Below are 20312 nucleotides of genomic sequence, written 5' to 3'. Positions count from 1 at the left end.
CAGTAATAGCAAGTATTTTAATGCCATTATTAAAAAGTATAGCAATTACCCCAATTTTTAGGGCCTAGGAACCTTTTTTAGGTATTAATAACTGTACTAGAGACCTTTGTTTTGATGTGTTATAGAGCACAAAGGATGATTTACATTGACAGGTTTTTTATGTTGTTAAAATTGTATATGAAGACATTGGCCTTTTTGATGCTGATGTAATTTTAACAAATGTAGAAAGATATATGGCAGGCCCTTAAGTAGATATGTGTATATTTATTTCTGTCTACCAAAATGTATATTGTAATAGGACTTAAGTGGTCATTCTTTGAGACACATGGCTTTTCAAGTATTACTTGTTAAATTGCAGAGAATGTTACTACTTTACTAACATGCTACTGTTTTTTTTTTTAGAGTGTGTTTGTTTCACTTTAGATACATGGGGAAAAGAAACATAGCAAGGTAATTCCCATAGCATGGCAATTTCCGCTTTTTTCCTATTCTCCCAGCAGAGGACAATCTTGATCACACAATGTAAAAACTAGATTATTCATTGTGAATTCACTTGAAAGCTATATAATTTTATTACCCAATGTCACCCCAGTGAATTCAGTAAAATTAAAAAAAAAAAGACAACCCGTGATTTATGTCACATATCTCAACTCAAAGTTTAAATTAAACTGATGTGAGCTGATATATTTTAAGTTTTGCGTAGGGTAATGGCTAGCCCTATATGCAGAGTTTCTGTCCTAGTCCTGGAATAATTACTGTGTTTTCTCAAGGATGTATGAGAAAGGGCTAGATCCAGGAGAAGGCAGGAAACCATAAAGTGAGAATAATTGTAAGGTCAGTACTTTTATTTACAAACTATCAGTACTCACTTCAGTTGCTAAATAAACAGAAATTTGTAACAGTGAGTGGGATATACATTATCAATTTTCTATTTCTTCTTTTTGCTCTTCACGTCATACTAAAATAAATATTAAAAAATGTTTAAGGGACCCTAAGGAAAATATTACTTATTTCAATGAGATACGTTTTAGAGGAAGAGTTAGTCATTAAAGGAACTCAGATAGTCTGAGTTCATTTTTTTAATGTTAAATTCCACTGAGCTTCCCAAAATTGAAGAGGCTGTTTAGATGGAGTTTATAATTGCTGAGTCTCTGGAACACCCTAATAGGTAATTCAGGTGACAATTTCTGCTGTCTTCCTCGTGACCTGAAGCTGGCATGGTAACTACCACCATGAGCCTTACCCTGTAACATTCTGCTGACTCTGCCACTATGTTTCCAAGAGAATAGACATACTCTTTTTACTTCTTTTGTTTTTGTATGACCCAGTTGTAATTTTTTAGTGGAACTCTAATAGTAAAGGAAAAAATTACAAAGTCTTGCAATAGACATGTTTAAAGAGTGAAAGTTTCTGGTCCAAGTTTAACTTAAGTTCTCAAACATTTGGCACTCATTCTTAAACATCCAAGAATTCTATCCCCCACCCCACATTTCAGCTGTTGAGTAGCCTTCTCACTGTTTTCACTGACTCTTGTCCTTCCTTGCTGCCTGAGAAAAGACTGAATCTTGACTGTTGTCCACTTTACACTGATGGTTTTGATGAGGAAGAGGGAAGCAGATAACTCTCTAAATTCCTTAATTCTTACAGTGTCAGTTCTTTTGAACATGCATTAAAACTTCATTCAGTTTTCAGTGATATCTTATTTAAGCCAAGTAATAGTTGGAAGAATATTGATCATACTATAGTGTTTATGTAGAAACCTAATCGGTTTTTTTTAACTTCAAAAAAAAAAAAAAAAACACCTAACATTGAGACATACTATTAGAGTACTCCAGTTCCTAACTAAATTTTATTTTAGGGTGCATGATGCCTGGCTGTCAAAACACTTTGGAGTAGACCGAAAATCACAAACCATGCCAGCTCTTCGCAACAGATCAGGAGTAATGCAGGCCCGGCTTCAGCATCTTAGTAGCCTGGAAAGTTCATTTACACTTAATCATAGTAAGTGAAAATGTGTGTAGGGTATCCATTTGAAATAGACCTGTTAATACTATTTAACCTTAAAGAAGTCCTGGTTTAAAATAACCAGTGTGATTGAAAATGATTTCCCATGCATGGATTTATTTGCGTATCTGTATTTATATACTGTTTTTTCATCATAATGACTATAATGAAATATGCATGGTTTTCTCAGCAATTTTAGGTAACAGTATTTTTCCTCAGTTCAATATTAAAGAAATTAATTTTTCCCACTGAATTATTGTTCTTACTTACATTGGATATCCTTCATTGCTACTGTTAAACTTTAATGTAAGTAATTGCATGAGAATATAACATAATAGTACCTATAATTTTTATTTAGAGTTAGTATCATTCAATGATTTTAAGGGATTACACATAATGAGCGGACTGCAAAAGTTAAAGAATCGTAAACATGATTTTGACAGAAGTGTATTTCACACAGGTTGAAGTATTGACAAAGCAAGTAGGACAGTGGAAACTATCCTCTGAAAAACAAATGTTCATAAAAAATCCAAAGAGTAGGAAAACTTTAATTTCCATACAGTCCTTGGGGCTTGCAGAGAAGGAAGCCAGCAAAAGTGGCCTTGTGTTAAGGACTAATAATAAAAACAAATGTCTTGAGCAGATGGACCCTGAGCTGACAGACTGAAGACCTGTAAAAAATGCATCTTGCGGTCTGCACGGCCTAAAATGCCTCCCACATTACTTATTTCCTAGTAACATCGCCACGGTTCATCATTGAAATCTTGTCTCCAAAGAAGTGGGCACCTAATTATGTGTGCAGAGCTCTTGCTACAGAGCTGAAGTAAAAACTCATAGACTCAATTAACCAAGACCATATTTAATTCAGGAATAAATACTGTGAAACTCATTAGATCTGCAGGTATCGACAGCCTCCTCTCTTCTTGCTTGTCTATCTGAGATTTTTGGAGGGCAAACATCATTCGGAACTGTTACGTGAATCTCTGTGTGTGGCAGTTACAATTTACTTTTTTTCCCAGGTTCCACAACAACTGAAGCAGACATTTTCCATCAGGCACTTCTTGAAGGCAATACTGCTACTGAAGTTTCTTTAACAGTACTAGATACCATATCATTTTTCACCCAGTGCTTCAAGGTAAGAATGAAGAGTTAGAATTCAGCGGGCATCGCTGCAAAGAAAACATTATACAAAAAGTAACCAGTCAGAGGAAACTTAGTGTACTGAAAAAGTCCCAATGAACAATCAGGGAATTTGTATAGCAGACTGCATTTGGCTACTGTGTGACCTTGGGAATTCAATGGGATTCATGTCCGTGAAGTGAGGGGATTGGACTAATTTGCTCTCAAGCTCCCCTCTACCTCTTAAGTTCAACTGGTTTAGTTTTGTGTTTAAAAATCATTCTATTTCATACTTTTTATTAAAACAGGCAGTAATTTTTAGTTCCAATTATGATTGAATCAGTTTGCTCAAATGCCTCTTTTGATGAGCTGTCTTCTTAGGCTAGATGATGTCCAGGCAGGCTGGCTAGCTTCCCTAGTCAGGTGCTTAGTGTTTTTTCTTAGATGTTTGCCTCACAGTACGAATCATCATTTTTATGATTAAAAAGAATAAGGTAAAGGCAATGATCTTGCAGGGTTGTTAAAGAAGTAAACTGGGGTAATGGATGTGAGAGTGCCTTGAAGAGTAAAAACTATATAACTATAATATAACATCATTAGGGGAACTCAAAGTGAAAAATCTTGCTCTCACCTGAGTTATACAGTTAATTTTTTCTTTTCTCCCCCCTTCTGTACTTTGCAAAGAGGCTCATAAGGGAAAACTGAATTAGTTTTTGTACTAATAAGAAATAGCCTCCACATGGACAAAGCCAAAGGGGGAGGTAGAAGCAAGGGAGGGAGGGGGGTTTGGCTGGGGTGGGGGGAAAATGCAGACAACTGTAATTGAACAACAATAAAAATTTTTTTTTAAAGATAGCCTGTAGAATCCCTTTATGAAATATTAAGTTTGCTTTCATTTGAAAAGCAAACCAAATTTATTTTTCATTGTGCCAATAAATAAGAATATTTGGTCTCAAGGCTCGTATTCCTTCCTCCTATTCAGATGCTTATTTAATTAACAAACATGCCTCTTGGTGGATGTCAAGCACTACCCTAACTGCTTTACAAATATTAACTCAGTTGTCTATTGTGGGGCTCGGGGAGGGAAAAGGGAGTGACTACAGATGGGCACCAGGGATGTTTTTGAGGTGATGGAAATGCTCTAAAATTGGATTGTCGTGGTTGCATCACTCTGTAAATGTACTAAAAATAATTGAACCGTACACTTAAAATAGGTAAATTTGGAAGTAGACTAAGGGAAAGAGCCAGAAAAATCTAACACCATTCATGGATTCTGGCTGTTGATGCTACCATTACATTTGTCACAAGTTCGCATATTCTTTTGGTTTTGGGTGGTTGTTTTCAGCCAAGTTGTAGCCTGCTGTTTTTTTGAGGGATAGGAGAATAGGGCTGGAGAAGTTAACCAATGCTTTTTTTTTTAAAGATTCACAATCCAGTAGATATTTCTCTACAATTTATTTCTTTTCTGTCTCTCTTTACAAGGAGCGTTAAAACAATTTACATGGTCTGTTTAATTGTGACACCTGTTACTTTCTCTACTCATGGAGGGGTTAATTTTTTACCAGTGGCTAAGCATATCTTACACTAAACATACTTTGAAAAGTAAATTAGATAATGGACTTTTAAAGTAAAACTAGTATTTTCTTTAATTCTAACATTATTTGGTTCCCCTCAGAGAAATACAGAGGCAACTTGCCTTGTGTCCATTTTAAATTTACTGATTTCTTCATTGAGAAGTAATATGTTTAGTTTAATAGAAATTCCTCTTCCCATACTAGTTTGTATTTGGTGTGTTACATTGGAAAAATAATTTTTTCATTTATGCTTAAAATGGTAGAATTAAGTATAGATGTGGTTTGTGTAGTATTTTGAGATTTTCAAGTTGATGGACGACACAGATGTTTTAAAATTAAGCCTTTTGTTTTTCTGAAACTTTCCATGGATTGATAAACAGATATTGTCAAGTCCTCTCATTCGGGGGGGGGGGGGGTGTTAAAAACTATTTCTACAAAATGTATTTTTTTCATGTTTTATAGAGTCAACTTTTAAATAATGATGGCCACAACCCATTAATGAAAAAAGTATTTGATATTCATCTTGCTTTTCTTAAAAATGGACAATCTGAAGTCTCACTGAAACATGTATTTGCCTCATTGCGAGCTTTCATTAGTAAGGTAAGGAAAAAAGCTTTATAGCTGCCAGTGGGCTTGCTTCATGGAAAGAAGAGGATCATTGAGATGACATCAACAGGCCTCAGACAGTGAGCACATGAAGTCAATACTGCCTGTGCAAATATAGATACAGAATAGCCAAGTACAGAGGGTCTGACCAAGAATCCCCTAAAAGCAGAACATGCTTTTTATTTCACCTTGGCATTGCTGGACCTTTTTCAGTAAGCTCCTTACAAAAGTACCATTTTCACATTACAGCCTTGCCACTTTTTCTGTTCTTCTTTTTAAAGAAGTGTGCTGAAGCCCTGACTGGTGAGACTCAGTGGGTTGGGTGCATATGGGAGGCAGCTGATCCACGTGGATGTTTCTCTCCCTCTCCCCGCTCTCTCTAAAAATAAATAAAAAAATTTTTTAAATAACGTATTATGCTGAAAATATGTGAGCTATTAGTGCATTCATGTATAAGTACTTTGAAAGCAGCTACTGAGTTCTATAACCCCAGAGATCTTGTGTAATGTCTTGCAAATGATAGACACTGACTATGTGGTCAAATGAGTGAGCCCTTCTATTCAGTGCTAATTGTATCTGTGGGCTATAAATTTTCAGGCAACTTACCTCATTAAAAAAAATACCTCAGGCTAGACTTTCAGGGATAACATGACTGAAACAGATAGCAAAGATTTATTTCTGGTCTGCTTCTGACAGCTTTTAAATGTAGTAAGAAGCATCATAAACCAAGATGGAGTTAAAATTATGGAAAGACACAGTTTAGGCCTTCCCCTCTGATATGTATAACTCCAACAAGATTAAAAAATTCAATTAATTGATGTATATAATAGGATAACTAGGACATTATTACATGTTGCATGTAATTGGTATAGAATTTAGGTGGAGTTGAAGGATTTTCATTGCTAGTCTTTAATAAAATTTGTGAATTAGTAAGTGGAAAACTGAGTCAAATACAAGAATCTTACAAGAAATTAAGGGAAAGAGATTCAAAAATAATTTAACAGTTACTGGGTAGGCTCTTACTGCTATTAGATAATGTGTCAGGGATATAGCCAGAGGGCTTATTTTCCAGTTCAAAGAGGCACGTACACACACACATGTCCACATCCACAAATACCATTAGGATAAAAGAAGTCTACAGAGAACTGCGGGTGGGCAGAGGAGAGGAAACATGCTAATTTAGCAAGTGCCTCTGTAGCTGTGGAGCTAGGAGTTAGCTGGAATGAAGGGGTAAATGGGGACCAGATGAATGTGTACACATTTGAGAAGTTAGACTTCATCTGTCAGGCATCAGGGAGTATTTGAAGTAATGCAATTAGATTTCTATTAACAGAGAACTGTTGTGTACAGGGGGAAATATCTGTAAAAAGTAGTGTGGAAGATGGATGGGTGATGAGACTTAAAGGCACCAATAAGTCTTGTTGCAACTTGTTGCATTGACATAGAAGATAACGGCCTAAAGTAGGACAATGGAAATAGAGAGTCAAAGGCAGATAGAAGACATGGCAAGGATATAGAATTTATAGAATTTGGTCATCAATTTACTTATTGTTTAGTGGGTTATGGTGGCTGATATAAAATACAGAGAAAAGACTACATTTGGGGTAAAAGGTAATGAGTTCTGTTTTGTGGACCTATTGAATTTAGGGTGCCGTACTGACAGCAGCTCTGCTCTGGAGAGCGATCTGGGTTAGCTAAATGTAGAGTCATCGTCCGCATATTCATCCGTGCTATATTTACTGAATATCCTCTGGCTGCCCAACACTGTAGTAGGTACTGGAAAGACAATGGTAAAAGCTTTCAGTCCACTGGGGGTGGGGAGAGAGACAAAAAATAAACAGGTAAAGTAGTACATACGATAAATTCAGGAAGGAAACAAGGTGCCATGATAGAGTATAATGATTTGTGAGAGGGTTTTTTTTTTTTTTTAACTTTAGATAGGTTTGTCACTTTTAAAATGAGACCCAAAATGTGAAAAGGGGCCAGCCATTTGAAAAGCTCAAGGAAGAACATTCTAGGGAGAAGGACATGCATTTGCAAAGGCCCAGAGTTGGGTAAGAGGTTGAAATTCTGGGGACCGAAAGCCCAGTTTAGCTGGAGCATAGTGAACTGGGGAGGTCAGCATATGAGTGTTAGTTACAGCCATGGAAGTGATTTCATTTCTACTGCAGTGTGTACAGAGGAAGAACCAAAAAACAGGTCAAGAGTAGTACATTGGAGAAAAATAACATGGAAGGGGTTAGACATGAAATCTGTAGAGAAGATGGAAGGGAGCAGTCATAGAAGTAGGAAGAAAAGTAAGAAAGAAGAGTATCATGGAAGCCAAAAGGGAAAAGAGTGTGTCAACATTATTATGAGATGCAGAGTGGTCCGACAAGGTATGGGGGAAAGGGAGTCCATTTGATTTGACAGTTTTAGGACATCATGGGTGATTTTAGCCATTGCCCACTCAGAGAGATGATGTGGGTAGAAGACACTGTAGTGAATTAACAACATTACAGCTATGCCCTCCCATACACCTTTATTTCCATACTAGAATATCTTGTCCAGCAAGATTTGTTTTAATCTGGTGAAACCGTTGATGAGATTTCCTGGTTTCCGATAAGAAAACATTTATTAAACATTCATTATCTGCATAGCACTGCACTTGGTGTTAAAATGATAAAAAGAAGATAGATTCCTACAAATGGGTTTAACTTCAAGATTCCCAAGAAGTGGTTTTAAAAAGGTTGACCTTCTTGCCCTGGCCAGTGTAGCTCAGTTGGTTGGATCGTCATCCTGTGACTGGAAGGTTGTGGGTTTGATTTCTGGTCAGGGCACATACCTAGGTTGTGGGTTTCATCCTCAATCCCTGACCCCCCAGTCCAGGTGCATACGGGAGGCAGCTGATCAATGCTTCTCTCTCGAGTTGATGTTTCTCTCTTTCTCCCTCCCTCTCTCTCTAAAAGCAATGAAAAAAAAAATGTCCTTGGGTGAGAATAAAAAAGGGGGGTTGGAGCTCTAGCCTCACACTCCCTGAAAAACATCCATTGTGCACCCGGAAGCAGCTTCCTCCTTGCTTGCCTACACATGTAAGCACGGCGGATTTGTAACAAGCCTATGTTATACGTACAGTTTATCTTCCACAAGGCAGACTGAATATATTCTCAAAGTAACAGCCACTTGGCTGTTTTGAGTATTAGTCACTTTTGTACTCACTTTCTATGCCAAAATAGTCTTTTAAACTATAGTTGATATGCAATATTTAATTACTTTCAGGTGTGCAGCATAATAATTTGACACAGTCCTCAGATGTGATCACCACATTAAGTCTTGTACCGATCCGTCACCAAAGTGGTTATGATAATATTTACTACTTTCCCTATAAACAATGTATCTTAATTAACACTTCATGGGTACAGGCTGCATATGCGAGTATGTGTGCATATACTTCATCTGTACGTCATTTTGTTAAAACATCAGCTTCCCTTGCTGAAGAGATCCCCACCATACGTTGCTCAGCATTTGGAAGTTCATAATATAATGAGCTGTTTAAATATAAAGCAGAAGAATAAGTATGCAGATTGTCCTTCCCATTTTTAAGGGCCAGATTGAGAACTGTCAGTCATTCATCATTTCAGCCATTCATTAATTTAACTCATTATCAAGAACCTGCTTTTTCTCCAGTCAGTGCTGAGCTCTTCTCAATCTGTAGCATTGAGTCAGTACCTCACATTTTTGTAGTGACTTATACAGACTTGAATTGTTTTGTCACTGATAACATACTGGCCTTTGTGTTTTTAACTAGTTTGGCTTTTCTGGAGCAGAGCCCTGGTCTTATGTTCATCGTGTATCCTCAGAGCACCTAGCATAGTTTTAGGTGGGAATATAGTAGGCGTTTGATAGTTGATTGATTTGTTTTCAGATCAAATCTGGGTTTCCAGATACTTATGTTTTTCCTGTTCTTCAGTTTCCCTCAGCCTTTTTCAAAGGCAGGGTAAACATGTGTGCTGCATTTTGCTACGAGGTCTTAAAGTGCTGCACCTCGAAGATCAGCTCGACCAGGAATGAAGCATCTGCACTTTTGTATCTTCTCATGAGAAACAACTTTGAATATACCAAAAGGAAAACCTTTTTGAGGACACATCTGCAGGTCAGTAAAAATCAAAGCTCCTATTTTTCTATTCAATCTTTAGCCTCTGGATCAAGATCTACAGCTACCCAGTCCAATACAATAGCTGTCAGCCACATGTAGCCATTTAGCACTTGAAATGTGACTAGTCTGAATTGAGATGTGCAATAAATATGGCCTTTGAAGACTAAGTACTAAAAAGTAAAATATTTCCGTTATTTTATATTTACAATATGTCGAAATGGTATTTTTGGATGTATTGGGTTAAGTAAAATGTGAAATTCACCTGGGTCTTTTTGCTTTTTAATGTAGCAACTAGACAATTTAAAATTTAATACATGAATTAAGAACAATCTGACAGTATCCAGAGGGGAGGTGGGAGGGGATAATGGGGGGAAGGGTTTTCAGGAACAACTATAAAGGACACATGGACAAAACCAAGGGGGAGGGTGGAAGCAAGGGAGGGAGGTGGGTTTTGCTGGGGTGAGGGGGACTGGTGGGGGAAAATGCAGACAACTGTAATTGAACAACAATAAAATAATTAAAATAAAATTACATACATGGTTCATTCACATCATATTTTTATTGGACAGCACTACTCTAGAGCATAGGTGTTAAGAGTGGACCCTAGTTCAGGTTCTGGGACTAACACACACTGTATGACCTTGAGCAAGTTACTTCCCTTGTCTCTGCCTCAGTTTCTTCATATGTAAAATAGTGGTACCTACCTTATGGGATTGTTGTGAGGATTAAATGAGATGATTAAATAACAAACCAAACACTTAATAAATATTCTATAGCAGGTAATACAGTTTGTGTTTTTCACATTCCAGCATGCCCAGTAAGTAAAAAATGAGAGATCTCAAGGTGTAGTGACAGAAATGGACTTTGAAATCAGATCTACCTGGGCTTAATCATAACTTATCTACTTATTCAATACTATGTAACCCAGGCAAGTTCCTCAATCTGTCTTAACTTTTTGCCTCATCTGTAAAATGAGGCCAAAGATATTTCACCTTGCAGGGCTATCATGAGGTATAAAAATAAAGTGTGTGTAGTGCCAGGCAAGATGATTAGCACCTTCTAGATGCTTAGTACATGGTAGTCGTTACTTACCATCTCCATATTTTACTGCTTATTTGATGAAACAGCTCTGAACTAAAACATAGTTGGGACTCCTTAGCTTAGTAGACCTCTTTGTACAGTGGGAATTCCTTGGTCATATTTATATCTTCACTGCCATAGCCAGTCCCATTGGAGTTGATTGGAGGTGGGTTATAAATGGGGAAACAGCTATACACAGGGTTTTAGAAATGTCATCAGTAACGTGGAAATCCAATGGATGTATATTCTTTCTGTAAAAATCTGCTATATGAAGGGTGTGTGTGGAGGCCTAGAGAAAAAGTCATGGACACGAACAATAGTGTGGGGATTGCTGGCGGGTGGAAAAGGGTAAGGGGGGATAAATAATGATGGAAGGAGACTTGACTTGGAGTGGTGAACACACAGTACAGTGTACAGATGACATAGAGTTGTACTCTTGAAACCTACATAATTTTGTTAACTGGTGTCACCCCAGTAAATTTTTGAAAATCTCCTATAGAGTTACTTTTGAATACTAGGGCTAGCATTACATTTTAGGGCTTTTATAATTCAGCTTTATTTGAGGTGTCACTTGAATACCATCTTCCCCCAAAACACTTCTGCAATTATTGTGCCTGTATGCCTGAAATTCTCCATCAGGATGTCTGTTCTTCTGGATCAAAGCATCAGTTCTCTCAAGTCTATTATTCAAATGTATGTGAATTAGTAAATGTGAAGGCTTAGAACCATGTCTAGCACATAGTAAGTACTCAAAAGGGTTAACTAGTATTATTATGATTATAATCTTTTTAATCCCCAGAGTAGTTCTATAAAGCAGGTATTATCTTTCCCATATTGCAAATGAGGAAGGCGAGGCACAGAAGGGTTAAATAACTGTTCCAAAGCCCCACAGTGAATAATTGATAAAGACAAGATTTGCATCTGAAGCAGTTTGATTCTAGAGTCTGCATTCACAGCTCCTAAAGTATCCTGCTTCCCAAGACCCAAAGGTAAAGCATACAGCCATTAACATCTTAGCACGGATCATTTAGGCATTCCTCAAAGGCATCCTGAGAGATTAAAAAGCACCATCAAAGACCGTTACATATACTGTTGTCAAGACCAGGTAGGTACTAGTCAGAAACAAAGAAGGGAGCTGAGGTGCTAGAGTTGGGAGTTTGGGACAATGCAATAGACTACTGAAAAGGAATGAGAAACCATCAAGGAAAATGTCATTTATTCCCAGCTTTGCCATAGCTACTACCTGGCAACCATAGCAAACATTCAAAATGGAGAGCTGACCATCATGGTTTCAGTTCATCGTTATGAGACACTTCTGGATGTAGCCATGCTATGAGTTTTGGAAAAAAAAAAATCACAGGTAATCAAGAAAAGTCCCAATAAAATTTGAAATTGGGACCTTTGAATTTGCTGTTTTAGTAGAAGAATTTAAACCCCCTCATGTTTGAAGAAAGTAGATTATGGTGCAACTGTGTAGAGTCTTTAAAAGAAACACTTTATGTGAGTGCTTATGGGCTTATATAATGATGAAAAAAACAGCATTTGTTGAAAAGATAATTGAAAAACAATGTTTGCTTCTTCCCACAGATAATAATTGCTGTAAGCCAGCTGATAGCTGATGTAGCACTAAGCGGAGGATCAAGATTTCAGGAGTCTTTATTCATTATTAATAATTTTGCTAATAGTGACAGACCTATGAAGGTATGTTCTCAATTCAAGTAATAAATTAGAACCACCTTTACTGTCAGGGAAGTTTATGCTGCTAGAGTGAAACTGTTATTTGATTCCCGAGTTTTGATAGAACAGAGTGTGTAGCATGTAAGCTTTATGAGTCAAGGCTTTGTCTTGTACACCTCTGTATGTTTAGCACCTAGAACACTGCTTGGCACATAGCAGATAGTCCGTATGAGTTGAATGGATGGGTGATTGACCATCCATCTAACAGTTGTTAGAGCCAGTAGGATTTGAATTTCCTCTGGGCTTGATTTCTAAGCTTGCTCACAAAACAAATGGATCCTTTTTCCTAAACAGTTGTTAACTATGTATAATATTGGTCAGTTAAGCAGTGAGTTTGAAATTTCACAAAATCTCATTTCTTAGAGCAGTTAACAGCTGCCTGATCCACTGCCAACAGATGAGGAATGGCACAGAAGGGATTTGTTATTTGATGAGCTTTAAGAATCATCTGCGAACTGATTGTGGCTTGTCCTAGATACTGACTGGCACACCCAAAGCCCCTGAACTCCATTCCTCTTTCTTACCTATATGCTTAAAACCCATTCATGTGTTGTTTTGTTGCACAGCAAGTGTGTTCTGATCTTCAGTGATACATGTGTATAAGGGAAGAGTAGTCCTTTGCCAATAAAGGACTTTTCCTCCCAGAGGAATTATCTTCATTCTTGGGAAAGGTCATCTTCCAGCATAATTTGACAACATTGTTTAAAATCTGAAGAAAATAAAGGTCACAGTCATAGCATCCTTGCTGTTTGGGACGTGTCGAAGCTATGTAGCAAAAAATATTCCCACAGGAACATTGCTTAGACTAAAAAAAAAAAAAAAAAAAACCAAAAAAACACCGAGTAGTGCCAGCCATCCTCAGGCTGGGAAAGTTTCCTTTCCAGCCAGTTCTTCTGGTTCCCCAGGAGATAAACTTTGAATATATGCCCCAACTACTCCCATGAGCTCAGAAACAACTTCTGTCATTTAGGATCTTTTATTCATACTCCACGAGTTTATTTTACCAGTTGTTACCATCCTTAATTCCATGTTATGTAAAACTTGGATTAGCAACTCTTTCACAGTAGATGGCGTCTGTTTGGGCTCTTCTGGATAGGAAATCTCGTGCATGACTCATTTCTGAAATGACTTAACTTTGTTCTGGTAGGTCAGTCACTACCAGTAAACCCCATTACAACAAGGTATGCCTTTCTCCCAGTAAGTGGAGTGTCTTTCCTGATGTATAAGAAGGGGCTTTATGTATATAAATATTACTTTAAAGGGATAAAGGCACTTTCTTCAGTTTTTATACCAAGCTCTGGCCAGTTTTACTAAAGAAAAGTTTTGCATGATTTACTTTTCTCCAGTCGGTTCTGGCAGGCTTCCAGTGATATCAGAATCACCTGGATCAATGACTGCCAGTGTGCTCACCCTGTAGTACTTTCCACACTGTGCCCACTTCAGTATCACTGCCACTGTAGTGATGGTCACTGGTCTTGGCCAGCATGGCATAGTACTCTATTTCAGATTTTCTCAAGGCTGGACAGTTGGTGAGGATGAGCAGTTTTGCTTTGCCCTATCTCATCATCTTCATGGTCTGCTTATACCCAGCATGCACTTTCCACTATTCCTGACAAGTTGGAACCTAGATTTGATTGACTCCAGCAACTTTTTTGTCTTCTTTGGGACCACCATCTCCTTGCTTTAGGTGTGGGATGGCTCCCAACCAGGAGCAGTCTCCGAGATGGCTGGTGGGGGCAAGAAAGGAAAGAGAAGAAAGCACTTTTAAAAACCATTTCCTCCACATTTGGTTATATTCACATTGGAAAGCTCCCTAACTCCTATATTTGTCCCTTATTCATCTTCTTTAATCATACAGATAATTGTCATTACTCCAGTGGGGTTGAGAGAAAATGATAAGACTATCTTAATGGCCATAATAAAGAACACGCTCTAACCTACTGGTTTTAGGGGACAAAAATGACACTTTGACAGAGGTTAATAATTTCTTTAAACTCTTTAGAGTGTTCTCTTATTTCATAACCTCTAATTTGTATAAGTGGACACTTTTGTAGTATGATTTTCACCTTAGTGTATGTGATGGTTGGTGGGTGGGATAGATAAGCTTGTCAGTGTGGAAGAGCGGCTGAGGTCACTAGCTCTGGAGCCAGACTACTTGGGTGTAAATCCTGTCTCTATCACTTGCCAACTATGAGACTTAACTGCTGTGCCCCTCAGGTTCCCATTGGTAAAATGAATTACGATAGTACTTAACTCACAGGGTTGTTATAAAACATGTAAAAGCACCTAGATCACTGCCTGATACCAAGTATACTGTCAATTTTAGTTTTTGTTGTAACTGAAATTATACAGTAAGGTGAGTATAGATTACACTCGTGGCTGTAGAATTTCGTGGAGGAGCTGGGGTTCAAAGTCAGGTAGTGTGGCTCCAGCGTCTATGCTTTTAGGTATTGTGGGTATACTGCCATCAAGTTTAGTGCCTCTGAAGCCTGAGCTAGCTGGGTATTTTAATAAGAACCAATTTAAAGTTCTTTAGACATGCCTCATGCCAAGAACCAAGAACTAAATACCAAGAGCTGTAACAAGAATTTAAAAATCCGAAGTTATTCCTGGGATTCAGCGCCAGGGCTTAGTGCACATTGATAATATTGATAAACATGTCTTTTTTGTTTTGAAATTAGGCAACTGCTTTTCCTACAGAAGTCAAAGATTTGACCAAAAGAATTCGTACTGTTCTAATGGCCACTGCTCAAATGAAGGAGCATGAGAAAGACCCTGAAATGCTCATTGATCTCCAGTATAGCTTAGCCAAGTCATATGCAAGCACCCCGGAGCTCAGGAAAACCTGGCTTGATAGCATGGCCAAGATTCATGTGAAAAATGGAGATTTTTCAGAGGTAACTGTTTAAGGCTTTGTTCTAAACACAACCCTGCCAGACCCCTGGAGCACATTCTAACTGTTTTGTCTTTGACATCCTTTTCCAGGCAGCAATGTGTTATGTCCATGTAGCAGCCTTGGTTGCAGAATTTCTTCATCGAAAAAGTAAGACATTTCTGTTATTAGAGGTGGGGAGAATTTCAGTTAGCACAATAGTTTTTATCCTTGTGGCTACCAACTACTAATGTGGTATAATTGAGCTCTGAAAAAATATGTTCCCCTTTAGCCTTATTCAGTGTTTAACAGAAGTTGTTACTTAAAAAAAACTACATTGTTCATTTTGCCTTCTGTTTTAAGAGTTATATAACACAGGGCCAAGCCTGATATCCAATGTTTATTTTCCAACACTGTCTCCCTGGAAGTCTGCCACAAATTAAATTCTTCTCAGGGCTGATGAGAAGCTCTGGATAATACCAGTCATTTACTTTCCCCTCAGCTGCCTCAAGTACACCAACAACTGCCCCCAGATTTTGTCTGCACAACCACTTTAGTGCAACAATACCTTGGTATTAAAGGGGGTCAGCACATCAGCAAGATGACCAAATAAGACATCCCTTGTTTATCTCCACCTCCAAAAACCATTTGGCATCCATTCATGAACAAAATTGCCTTTGTTGGAGCTGTGTATCCAGTGCCATATGCCAAGGGACTTGGGGGTAATATTACCCGCCTCTGCATCAGGTAATAGGCAGGCAGATCTTAGTCCTGGCTGTGGATCCTGCCCCTGTCAGCTGTAGTCTAGGAGCCCCTGGACAATACTGTCTTAGATAATCACCCATGGACTAGAGAGCCTTGGTAGAAGTCCAGGAGTCCAGTGGAGAACCAGCATGCCATTGGAAAAAATATGTATATATACAAGTTTAGATGCATTGGAGAAGGCAAGAGGAATAGTTTGACTTTACTTGTGTCACCCCTTCTCCAAGGTGACATAGCTCAGTGCCAAGAAAGACCTCTTTCCTGTGATTCCTTCCACGGGGAAAAGAGACAGCATGTAGGCAGGTAACTTGCTTCCCCAGCTGTACAGGATGCTGCCAAAAAGGTCCATTGTCCTCTTGCCCCATCTAAGTGCTGCGTTGTAAGCATCACGACTGGCAGTTGGGGAAGGAAGAAGCTGGGAGAGTGGCAGGTAGGATTCTCAGAGGACATTAAAGGGACACAGATCATGGACTCTTACGAAGAAGCACGCCAACAAGCTGCTAGGGACATTTAGGCTGTGGATCCCTCCAGTTGGCCCATAAGGACCCTCAGTGCTCCATGTGCCTCCACCATACATCTGCCATCCTATAGCTAGCTCCCTATGCATGCCCCTGATGGCAGCAGGAGCAAGCTTTAGCAGACAGCTAAAGAGCACGTGCAGAAAGTCAGCCAGAATCTGTGGGCAGAAAAGAGACCACAAACTTGAACTTTAGCATCACTCTTGGGAAAGCAAAGGGGGAGGAGGCTGTTAGCGCCTGGCCTGGTGTATAGCATGATAGAGACATGGCATACAAGCTTGAGATTCTGCTACAAGAAGGTACAAGTGTGGAGCTGGTGTATCCATAGAAGGCCTGTGAAAGCCTCAGAATCACAAGCAGGGCAGATGGAAGGCATTTCTCTCTCTCTAAGTCAGTCAGTAAAGAAGGTTGGAAGTAACTGCTAACTTGGGATGTGAAGACAGTGATTCAGGACTTCACAGAACATGAAAAGTGAAGGAAACATGACATCACCAAAGGATCACCATAACCTTCCTCTAACCGAACTCAAAAGACAGGGAGATCTGTAATTTACCTAATAAAGAATTCAAAATAGCTGTTTCAAGGAAGCTCATTGAGTTACAATAACATAGGAAGAAAATTCAGTGAAATCAGGAAAACAATACATGAACACAATGAGGTTAAACAAAGAGATAGAAATCATTAAAAAATAACCAAACAAATTCCTGAGCCAAAGAATACAATGAAGTAGAAAAATGAAATAGCATTACCAGCAGGATCAAGCAGAAGAAATAATCTGTGAATCAGAAGGGAAGACTTTTAAAATTATCCATTCAGAGGAAAACAGAGAAAAGAATGAAAAAGAGTGAAGAAAGCCTATGTGATCTGTGAGATACCATCAAAAGAAAAAAATGTGAATTATTGGAGTCCCATGAGGAGAAGGGAGGGAGACAGAAAGCTTATTTAAAGAAATAGTTGCTGAGAACCTCCCAAACCTGGGGAGTGATTTGGATATCCAAATTCATGAGGCGCACAGATCCCGAAACAAATGCAACATAAAGAGATCATCTCTAGAACACATTATAATAAAACTGTCAAAAACCAAAGACAAAGAGAGAATCCTAAAGGCAGCAAGGGAAGAACAAGGTTCTTACAAGGGAACCCCCATAAGACTGTCAGTAGATTTCTCAGCAGGAACCTTAGCCAGGAGAGAGTGGGATGATATATTCAAAGTGCTAAAGAAGAAAAACTGCCAACCAAGAATATTCTATTTAGCAAAGCTGTCCAGAAATGATAAAGATTTTCCAAGGCAAACAAACGCTGAAGGAATTCATCATTAGACCTGCCTTACAGGAAATGCTGAAACAAGTTCTTCAAACTGAAATAAAGGGATTCGAATTAGTAGCACAACAGCACGTGAAAGGGACCTGTGTGAAAGGATAAAGATGTGGCACATGCATGTACACATACATACATACACAAAATATTACTTGGCTGTGAAAAAGAAGGCAATCTTGCCATTTGTGATAGCATGCATGGATCTTGAGGGCATTATGCTAAGTAAGTTAGAGAAAGACTAATACTATGGGATCTCACTCGTGTGGAATCTAAAAAAGCCAAACTAATAAAAACAGTAGAATGATGGTTACCAGAGGCTGGGGGAAATGAGATGTTGTTCAAAGGGTACAGACTTCCACTTATAAGATAAACAAGTTCTGAAGATCCTAATGTACAGCGTAGTGATTATAGTTAACAGTAGTCTTATATACTTGCAAGTTGCTAAGAGAATAGATGTTAAATGTTCTCCCCCCCCCAAATGGTAACTATGTGTGGTGATTAACTCACTGTGTTAATTTTGTAATATATGTGTCTCAAATCAATACGTACACTTTAAATTTATGCAGTGTTACATATCAAAAAATGATTGGCAATGGACATTGCAAAGAAATCTCCTACTACCTGTTATAATGGGCAAACTGCTTCCTTTAAGGCCATTAAATGAATAACCTAGGTCAAAATGAAATCACCTTGTGGGAGTCATATCACTCTGGTTTTGGCTGTGAGAATACAATCATGTTTTGTGTGGGTTTTTAAGATTATTTATTTACTTGGCAGAAAGAGGACAGAAACATCAATGTGTGGTTGCCTCTCGTGTGCCCGGTACTGGGGACCTTGCCTGCAACCCAGGCATGTGCCCTGACTGGGAATCAAACTTTGGTTCGAAGGCTGGCACTCAATTCACTGAGCCACACCAGCCAGGGCTGTATTGGTTTTTAGTGACAGAATTTTTACCTGTAACTATATATCTTTCATTTCACATCTAAGCTCAGTATCTGATTGCCGCATTTAATACTGAAGTGTCTTTCCAAATGTGGATGGTATCATGATTAAAATGTACATTCATTTCACTTATATTTTAAATGAACACTTCCTCTTTGATGCTGAAAGTTTTTGAACAATGCATTTGTTTGAAGTCGGTATACTCTAGTTTTCTCCTTTTGGTACACGTACAATTTTAAAACAGAGTATCAAAAGAAGGTCCTACATTACTGGTCTGCCTGTGAAATAACAGTAAAACTAAATATTGAAATTGAACACCTGCAGTTCCAAATAAACTAACAGATATGAGAACCCTAAAGACAGTACTACATAAATTTTAGGTGTATCTTTCAGAGAAATTAGGTCAATATTATCTCATCTTTTTAATTAGCAGACATTTGAAATAAGAGTTTTATGTCCATTAAGTATAAAACTATATCCTTTAGATATTGAAATAGTTAAATATATTAAAATATTTTCCTAGAAATACTTTTTCACAAATGCACAGACCTTAAAACCAAGAAAAATAAAAAGTTGTTTATCTCTATTATCCTTAAGCTTTAGAAATATAACTATAGGATTAGACAAAATAGCAACAAATATAGAATGTACATATTGCTGTGGTTTTTAACTAATCATTTAAATTTTTATTTTATAATACCTTCAAGTTTTTTAGAATTTATAATTCATAGAGATCAAACAGCCCTTATCTGAGTAGGAAAAAGTTTGTTTTGTATTTTAAATAAAAATAATGTTAAATTTAAGACAAGTTTACATGTTTATGAGTGCCATCTATTTTTAAAGCTGGGAAGTTCTACTTGCTTAAAGTAGAAAACCTGATTCTAAAATGGTGGCAGTAGGAAAATCTTCAGGCTTTTTTCCTCTTACATTCAATCATTCAAATGATCCAAAATACCTTTTGTTAGTTGTCTGATTAAATTATGATAGTTATGCTAAAGTAGGCCACTAATTTAAAACAAGTTAAAAACTTAACCTGTTAACCTGTTATCCAGGCTGAGAACTCCATGATCTAGATAAGACCTGGATATTAGCAGAGTAAATAAAGGTACATAGGAATGCAGATCTGAAAAAAAGTTTTATTTACACTTTTAAAACAAACTTATTTAACAGAAATAATTGAGCAATTCTGGAATCTTTTGTTTTCTATCATTAAATGTCTGTTCTTTGCTAATGAATACAAAAAAGGAGAGTTAACAATATTATAAATCTTTGGCATTTCAATTGCCAAAAATTTTGTGTTAAAGTTGTATAGCATTTCTCTTGAAGTCATTCATTATAAAGCATTGTTCAAATCAAAGTGGAATGAAATACTGACCAGCTGACACATTGGTGACATGTTCTCCCATGTAGAGTTTATAAGAAAAAATAGTTTGTCTTATTGGGTGGTTGCCTAAACAAGCAAGGGCGTGGGCCCTTGGCTCCAGGGGTGACCACAGATCCTTTTTCTCATGTTTCTGACACTGAACTGAACAGGAAAGGGGAGGGAGGGGTACAGTTCTCCCTGCCCTGTCCCTAGCCTCAAACTTCTTTCAGAGAGAGAGAGAGATCTCTTGTTCTTTCTACCAGAGAGACCTTAGGCTGATCAT

General features: G+C 37.8%; 1 protein-coding gene and 1 pseudogene across 5 annotated transcripts in view; one reads left to right on the top strand and one right to left on the bottom strand.

The window, feature by feature from the left end:
- DOCK11 (dedicator of cytokinesis 11) overlaps positions 1 to 20312 on the top strand; it is a 186620-nt gene that overhangs the window by 131526 nt on the left and 34782 nt on the right. For all 5 annotated transcript variants that reach the window (XM_053917159.1, XM_053917158.1, XM_053917161.2 and 2 more), the window contains 8 exons: positions 403 to 450; positions 1859 to 2001; positions 3024 to 3139; positions 5160 to 5297; positions 9253 to 9435; positions 12106 to 12219; positions 14937 to 15152; positions 15241 to 15298. In XM_053917159.1, the coding sequence (XP_053773134.1) occupies positions 403 to 450; positions 1859 to 2001; positions 3024 to 3139; positions 5160 to 5297; positions 9253 to 9435; positions 12106 to 12219; positions 14937 to 15152; positions 15241 to 15298 (1016 nt within the window). The remainder of the gene's footprint in view (positions 1 to 402; positions 451 to 1858; positions 2002 to 3023; positions 3140 to 5159; positions 5298 to 9252; positions 9436 to 12105; positions 12220 to 14936; positions 15153 to 15240; positions 15299 to 20312) is intronic.
- On the bottom strand, positions 13588 to 13929 carry LOC112303527 (large ribosomal subunit protein eL30 pseudogene; annotated as a pseudogene).

This window comes from Desmodus rotundus, chromosome X (assembly GCF_022682495.2).
Source record: "Desmodus rotundus isolate HL8 chromosome X, HLdesRot8A.1, whole genome shotgun sequence".
Lineage (NCBI taxonomy): Eukaryota > Metazoa > Chordata > Mammalia > Chiroptera > Phyllostomidae > Desmodus > Desmodus rotundus.
This window is presented reverse-complemented; position numbering and strand designations above follow the sequence as displayed.